This window comes from Triticum aestivum, chromosome 5A (genome assembly GCF_018294505.1).
Source record: "Triticum aestivum cultivar Chinese Spring chromosome 5A, IWGSC CS RefSeq v2.1, whole genome shotgun sequence".
Taxonomy (NCBI): Eukaryota; Viridiplantae; Streptophyta; class Magnoliopsida; order Poales; family Poaceae; genus Triticum; species Triticum aestivum.
This window is the reverse complement of record NC_057806.1, coordinates 178,911,355-178,919,415: the sequence shown is the minus strand read 5'-3', so window position 1 is coordinate 178,919,415 and position 8,061 is coordinate 178,911,355. Positions and strand designations below refer to the sequence as shown.

General features: G+C 45.2%; 1 protein-coding gene across 1 annotated transcript; it reads left to right on the top strand.

Moving 5' to 3' along the window:
• The first annotated feature begins 387 nt into the window (after nt 1-387).
• On the top strand, nt 388-2,403 carry LOC123106753 (uncharacterized). Its single transcript, XM_044528824.1, has 2 exons — nt 388-767; nt 2,227-2,403. Exons 1-2 carry the CDS (start codon nt 407-409, stop codon nt 2,364-2,366), a joined length of 501 nt encoding a protein of 166 aa, XP_044384759.1. The 5' UTR covers nt 388-406; the 3' UTR covers nt 2,367-2,403.
• Nucleotides 2,404-8,061: the final 5,658 nt, after the last annotated feature.

Sequence of the window (8,061 nt, the reverse complement as noted above, 5' to 3'; positions counted from 1 at the left end):
AAATGTTCATCAGGTGAAAAATAATCCATAACTAATTATGGTGGTAAAACAACATTTTTATAAAGTATTTAAATGTCTAAACTAATTAAAACAGTGGATACAACAATTATTTAAATGTTGCAAAGTATTTTTTTAATGCTAAAACTAATTGTGGCAATGGCCTAAATTACAATACTAATTAAGTGCAAGTTTCTTTCTTTTATAAAACTATTTTACTTCAAAAGAAAATAGGAAACAGTTTAAATAAAAGGAAAACAGAAAAGTAAAAGTAAAGAAGGGAAGAAGAGAAACTGCTACTGCTGCACTGGGCCCTAATGGCCACAGTGCAGGCCCAGCCACCCCACGGTCATCCCCTACGTTCTGTTCATGGGGATCGTGGCAGGGATCCACCGGCCATGGCTGCGCCATGCCGCGTGCTGGCCATCCCCTGGCTCCCCTAGAGCATAAAGGCCGACCCCGCGACCCCCAGGCGAACCCTAGCCCCACCTTCTCCCTCTCGCGTCGCCTCCCTCTCTGTCTTGTTTGCCCGGGTGGGCTCGTCGCTGCCACATCGCCGTCGTCGCGGCCACTAGCTCCCCCTCGCTGTTCCAACAGCCCAGGAGCACCATCGTCCTATTCTGCACCGACTGCAAGCGCCAGGTCGAGTCGGAGCGCGTTCGAGCCGTCTCCATCGGCCTCCTTCCCCGACTACATCCGCCGGTCACCGTCGCTCGATCCACGTCTCTCCAACGAGCTCCGGCATCATCGAGCCTTCTGCAAGCTCCGCTGTGAGCTCATCATCGTTTTCCCTCTCAACCCATGCTTGATTTCCTTCTGTAGCGCTGTCCCCATTAGTTGTCGCACCACCGTCCACCATGGCCGATGAGGTCGAGTAGGCCGCGCTTCTCTGGACCTGCCCGTGATGCGTGCGTGCTCCAGGCACTCCTACGAATCAATTGCACCATGCGGCTTGCTCGCTTGTGCTCTGAACGAAGCTTTCTTCGAGCACCACATCGGTCGCCGCTAGTCGCCGCCGTAGTCACACTTTTTATTGGCCGTCCTTGCTCGCTCCCGTACCACCTACAGATGCGGCGTGGTGCCCTCGTTAGGATGACTCAAACTATTGCACGGTTTGGTCGCCGTAGATGCTTTCCCGTGGTCGCCACTTGCGACCCATGCTCGCCGTCGCCGCGTCCAAAGCTCTGCTCCCGCGCGCCGTGCCTTGCTCTCTGGCCGCGCACTGCCGCGTCCCCGCGCCAGTCCGCGTGCGCCCGCGCATGGAGATGCCCCCGCTGCTCTGCTGTTGCTACTGCTGCTCCATGTCGCCGCTCTTCTACTGCGTACTCTGCTGCTTACTACTACTGCCGCCGTTGGCTGCTACTCTGCTACAGTAACATTCAGTTACTGTAGCAGTAGCTAGCTTTTGCGCTGCTATGCCGTTTAGCTCTCTGGACAGCCCCTAAAAACAGCTAATCAAGTGCTAACATGAGTAAGAATAATATTTGTAGGTAGTACACTTATCAAAGCTCAAATGTTACCATTGGACCAAATCAATTTGATGCATGGATTAATTCCTATGAAAATCACAAAATGCTATCTTTTCTAAACAGAGAACAGAATTAACCCCTAGCACTGTGTATGTGTGTGTTGTGTATGGATGTGTGTTGTGTGTACAACGCGCGTGTGTGTAGTGTGTGTGGCCGGCTGGACTCTGCCCACTAATGGTCGGCCCTTGTTAATTAGGCTATGTTTAGCTTAGGATTAGTTTAGTGCTAATTAACCCTTTTAGCAAATGACAAGTGGGTCCCATCTAAATAGATTAGATAAATATTTTGGAAATTATTAAGTCGTGTCATATGGGCCATCACCTCTCCTTTTGACTAGTCACATTGACTTGGTCAATTCGGATTTAAATTAAACACAAAATTCTAGAATATTGTTAAAACTTTGGAAATTCATACAAAAATAACCGTAGCTCAGATGAAAAAGATTTATATATGAAAAATGATCAGAAAAATAAGACGAGTCCGAATACGCTTTACGTTCATCCGTCACATGCCTCCAACACAACAAACATGGAACCTCCCCCTTCGGATCGTTCGTTCGGTAAATGCCCAAAGCCCGGGAGATATCCACAGATATTTTCCTGCTCTGTCTGTAACGTGTAGCGTATTGCCATAGTTATGCTTTGTGATGCATTTGTTTGCTCTGTATTTATTGTTTCTTCCCCCTCTTCTTCTCCGGTAGACCCCGAGACCGACGTTGGTGTGACTGAGTACGACTACGTCATCGACGTCCCTTCTTCTTGTGCAACAGAGCTTCCAGGCAAGCCCCCCCTTATCAACAGATATCGCCTACTCTTCTCTCTACTGCTTGCATTAGAGTAGCGTAGCATGTTACTGCTTTTCGGTAATCCTATCCTGATGCATAGCCTGTCATTGTTGCTACAGTTATTGATACCTTACCTGCAATCCTAAATGCTTAGTATAGGATGCTAGTTTATCATCAGTGGCCCTACATTCTTATCTGTCTGCCATGCTATACTATCGGGCCATGATCACTCGGGAGGTGATCACAGATATATACTTATATACATGGTATATGATACTTGTGGTGACTAAAGTCGGGTCAGCTCGTTGAGTACCCGCAAGTGATTCTGATGTTGGGGGTTGAAGGGGCAGGTGGTTCCACCCAGGTAGTGGTGGGCCTGGGTTCCCGATGGCCCCCAACTGTTACTTTGAGGCGCAGCGATAGGGAAGGTTGAGACCACCTAGGGGAGAGGTGGGCCTAGCCCTGGTCGGCGTCTGTGGTTATGTCAAAATAACACGCTTAACGAGATCTTGGTATTTGATCTGAGTCTGGCCATTGGCCTATACGCACTAACCAACTACGCGGGAACAGTTATGGGCACTCGACGTCATGGTATCAGCCGAAGCATTCGTGACGTCAGCGACTGAGCGGTGCGCGTCGGGTTGGACCGCGTAACGTAACTTCCTTGGTAGTGGAGGTTGCTAGGTCTGTTCTCTGGCCGCCCTCGCAACGTGCAGGTGTGCAATGGGCGATGGGCCCAGACCCCTCCGCCATAGGATTTAGACCGGCGTGCTGACCTCTCTGTTGTGCCTAGATAGGGCTGCGACGTGTTGATCTTCCGAGGCCGGGCATGACCCAGAAAAGTGTGTCCGGACAAAGGGGATCGAGCGTGTTGGGAAATGTGGTGCACCCCTGCAGGGAAGTTTATCTATTCGAATAACCGTGATTTTTGGTAACATGATGACTTGGAGTTGTACCTTGACCTTATGACAACTAGAATCAGACACTTAATAAAATACACCCTTCCAAGTGCCAGATACAACCCGGTGATCGCTCTCTCACAGGGCGACGAGGGGAGGATCACCGGGTAGGATTATGCTATGCGGTGATACTTGGTTAACTTACCATCTACTCTCTTCTACTGCTTCAAGACAGAGGCTGCCAGAAGCGTAGTCCTCGATAGGACTAGCTATCCCCCTCTTATTCTAGCATTTTGCAGTTCAGTCCACAGATACTACCCATTTCATCGATACCAATGCATATGTAGGTAGATCCTTGCTTGCGAGTACTTTGGATGAGTACTCACGGTTGCTTTGCTACTTCTTTTCCCCCCTTTCCCTGTTTTTGCGATCATATGATGGAGTCCAGGAGTCAGAGGATCCCGAGGATGATTCTACGTGGAGTTCGACTTTGGGGAGTAGTTAGGAGGTCCCAGGCAGGAGGCCTTGCCTTTTCGATCGTTGCTACTTTTGTGCTAGCCTTCTTAAGGCAAACTTGTTTAACTTATGTCTGTACTCAGATATTGTTGCTTCCGCTGACTCTTCTATGATCGAGCTCTTGTATTCGAGCCCTCGAGGTCCCTGGCTTGTAATATGATGATTGTACGACTTATTTTATTTGTAGAGTTGTGTTGTGATATCTTCCCGTGAGTCCCTGATCTTGATCGTACACGTTTGCGTGTATGATTAGTGTACGATTGAGTCGGGGGCGTCACAATGATGGCTAGGAGGCAGCCCGCTGTGGCGCCTCCCACTGGGGGCTTCTTACCTTGCCTGAAGCTCTGGGGCATCTACTGAGCCTGGGGGGAGATCTCGTTAGCCTTCTCTTCGCCGCCCCGCCCTTCGGGTCCTCTCCCTGCGTAGACTCAACAAGGGCATGCCCGGGCCTGCAGCAAGGGTCGAGACACAAGTGGGGAACCAAGGGTGTCCGTACCCACGCAAGCGACGTCGAGCAGTTCGACGACCCGGTCAAGCCAAGCGGCATGATCGCCCTCTACACGGCAGTAGCATTGTAATTCATGTGCCGTAAGGAGCGCGGCCCGCACCCCTGATGTCTACTACACAACCTTCTTCTTATAGACATTGTTGGGTCTCCAAGTGCAGAGGTTTGTAGGACGGTAGCAAATTTCCCTCAAGTATATGACCTAAGGTTTATCAATCTGTGGGAGGCGTAGGATGAAGATGGTCTCTCTCAAGCAACCCTGCAACCAAATAACAAAGAGTCTCTTGTGTCCCCAACACACCCAATACAATGGTAAATTGTATAGGTGCACTAGTTTGACGAAGAGATGGTGATACAAGTGCAATATGGATGGTAGATATAGGTTTTTGTAATCTGAAAATATAAAAACAGCAAGGTAGCAAGTGGTAAAAGTGAGCATAAACGGTATTGCAATGCTAGGAAACAAGGCCTAGGGTTCATACTTTCACTAGTGCAAGTTCTCTCAACAATAATGACATAATTGGATCATATAACTATCCATCAACATGCAACAAAGAGTCACTCCAAAGTCACTAATAGCGGAGAACAAACGAAGAGATTATTGTAGGGTATGAGACCACCTCAAAGTTATCCTTTCTGATCGATCTATTCAAGAGTCCATAGTAAAATAACACGAAGCTATTCTTTCCTTTCAATCTATCATAGAGTTCGTACTAGAATAACACCTTAAGAAACAAATCAACCAAAACCCTAATGTCACCTAGATACTCCAATGTTACCTCAAGTATCCGTGGGTATGATTATACGATATGCATCACACAATCTCAGATTCATCTATTCAACCAACACAAAGAACTTCAAAGAGTGCCCCAAAGTTTCTACTGGAGAGTCAAGACGAAAACGTGTGCCAACCCCTATGCATAAGTTCACGAGGTCACGAAACTCGCAAGTTGATCACCAAAACATACATCAAGTGGATCACGTGATATCCCATTGTCACCACAGATAAGCACATGCAAGACATACATCAAGTGTTCTCAAGTCCTTAAAGACTCAATCCGAGAAGATAACTTCAAAGGGAAAACTCAATCCATTACAAGAGAGTAGAGGGGGAGAAACATCATAAGATCCAACTATAATATCAAAGCTCGCGATACATCAAGATCATGCCAAATCAAGAACATAAGAGAGAGAGAAAGAGATCAAACACATAGCTACTGGTACATACCCTCAGCCCCGAGGACTCCTCCTCGTCATGGAGAGCGCCGGGATGATGAAGATGGACACCGGAGAGGGATTCCCCCCTCCGGCAGGGTGTTAGAACGAGTCTAGATTGGTTTTCTGTGGCTATAGAGGCTTACGGCGGCGGAACCTCCCGATCTAGGTTATGTTCTGGAAGTTTCAGTATATATAAGAGGTTTTGGCATCGAGAACAAGTCAGGGGGTCTCCGGGCTGTCCACGAGGTAGGGAGGCGCGCACAGGATGGGGTGGGTGCGCCCCTACCCTCGTGGGCAGCCCGGGACTCTTCTGGCCCAACTCTTTTACTCCATGGCCTTCTTCTGGTCCAAAAATAAGTTCCGTGAAGTTTCAGGTCAATTGGACTCCGTTTGGTTTTCCTTTTCTGTGATACTCAAAAAAAGGAAAAACAGAAACTGGCACTGGGCTCTAGGTTAATAGTTTAGTCCCAAAAATCATATAAAATAGCATATAAAACATCCAAGGTTGATAATATAATAGCATGGAACAATCAAAAGTTATAGATACGTTGGAGACGTATCAAGCATCCCCAAGCTTAATTCCTGCTCGTCCTCGAGTAGGTAAATGATAAAAACAATTTTTTTGATGTGGAATGCTACCTAACATATTTATCAATATAATCTTCTTTATTGTGGCAAGAATATTCACATCCATAAGATTCAAGTAAAAAAGTTTAATATTGACATAAAAATAATAATACTTCAAGCATACTAACTAAGCAATTATGTCTTCTCAAAATAACATGGCCAAAGAAAGTTTATCCCTACAAAATCATATAGTTTGGTCATGCTCCATTTTCCTCACACAAAAATGCTCTCATCATGCACAACCCCGATGACAAGCCAAGATATTGTTTCATACTTCAGTAATCTCAAACTTTTTTCAATTTTCACGCAATACATGAGCATGAGCCATGGACATAACACTATGGGTGGAATAGAATATAATTATGGGGGTTGTGTGCAGAAGACAAAAAGGGAGAAAGTCTCACATTGACGCGGCTAATCAACGGGCTATGGAGATGCCCATCAATTGATGTCAATGTGAGGAGTAGGGATTGCCATGCAACGGATGCACTAGAGCTATACATGTATGAAAGCTCAACAAAAGAAACTAAGTGGGTGTGCATCCAACTTGCTTGCTCACGAAGACCTAGGGCAATTTGAGGAAGCCCAATGTTGGAATATACAGGCCAAGTTCTATAATGAAAAATTCCCTCTAGTATATGAAAGTGACAAAACAAGAGACTCTCTATCATAAAGATCATGGTGCTACTTTGAAGCACAAGTGTGGAAAAAAGGATAGTAGCATTGCCCCTTTTTTTGGGCCTTTCTTTTTTTATTTGGCCTTTCTCTTTTTATTTGGGACAATGCTCTATTAATGATGGTCATGACACTTCTATTTATTTACAACTCAATGATACTAGAACAAAATATGACTCTATATGAATGCCTTCGGCAGTGTACCGGTATGGTCAATGAATCAAGAGTGACATGTATGAAATAATATGCATGGTGGCTTTGCCACAAATACGATGTCAACTACATGATCACACAAGGCAATATGACAATGATGATGCGTGTCATAATAAACAGAACGGTGGAAAGTTGCATGGCAATATATCTCGGAATGGCTATGGAAATGCCATAATAGGTAGGTATGGTGGCTATTTTGAGGAAGATATAAGGAGGTTTATGTGTGATAGAGCGTATCATATCACGGGGTTTGGATGCACCGGCGAAGTTTGCACCAACTCTCAAGGTGAGAAAGGGCAATGCATGGTATCGAAGAGGCTAGCAATGATGGAAGGGTGAGAGTGCGTATAATCCATGGACTCAACATTAGTCATAAAGAACTCACATACTTATTGCAAAAATCTACAAGTCATCAAAAACCAAGCACTACGTGCATGCTCCTAGGGGGATAGATTGGTAGGAAAAGACCATCGCTCGTCCCCGACCGCCACTCATAAGGAAGGCAATCAAAGAAACATCTCATGCTTCAAATTTGTCACACAACGGTTACCATACGTGCATGCTACGGGACTTGCAAACCCCAACACAAGTATTTCTCAAATTCACAATTACTCAACTAGCACGACTCTAATATTACCATCTTCATATCTCAAAACAATCTTAAAGTATCAAACTTCTCATAGTATTCAATGCACTTTATATGAAGGTTTTTATTATACCCCTCTTGGATGCCTATCATATTAGGACTAAATTCATAACCAAAGCAAATTACCATGTTGTTCTAAAGACTCTCAAAATAATATAAATGAAGCATGAGAGTTCGTCTATTTCTATAAAATAAAACCACCACCGTGTTCTAAAAAGATATAAGCGAAGCACTAGAGCAAATGACAAACTACTCCGAAAGATATAAGTGAAGATCAATGAGTAGTTGAATAATTATGCAACTATGTGAAGACTCTCTAACATTTAAGACTTCCATATCTTGGGATATTATTCAAATAGCAAGCAAAACAAAAGAAAATAAAATTACGCTCCAAGCAAAACACATATCATGTGGTGAATAAAAATATAGCTCCAAGTGAAGTTACCGATGAA

Bases quoted from the DNA above. Each gene is read 5' to 3' on its own strand.
- LOC123106753 (XM_044528824.1), top strand. From the start codon at position 407: ATGCCGCGTGCTGGCCATCCCCTGGCTCCCCTAGAGCATAAAGGCCGA. The intron at 768-2,226 runs GTGAGCTCATCA...CTTCTCCGGTAG, and splicing joins AGCCTTCTGCAAGCTCCGCT to ACCCCGAGACCGACGTTGGT.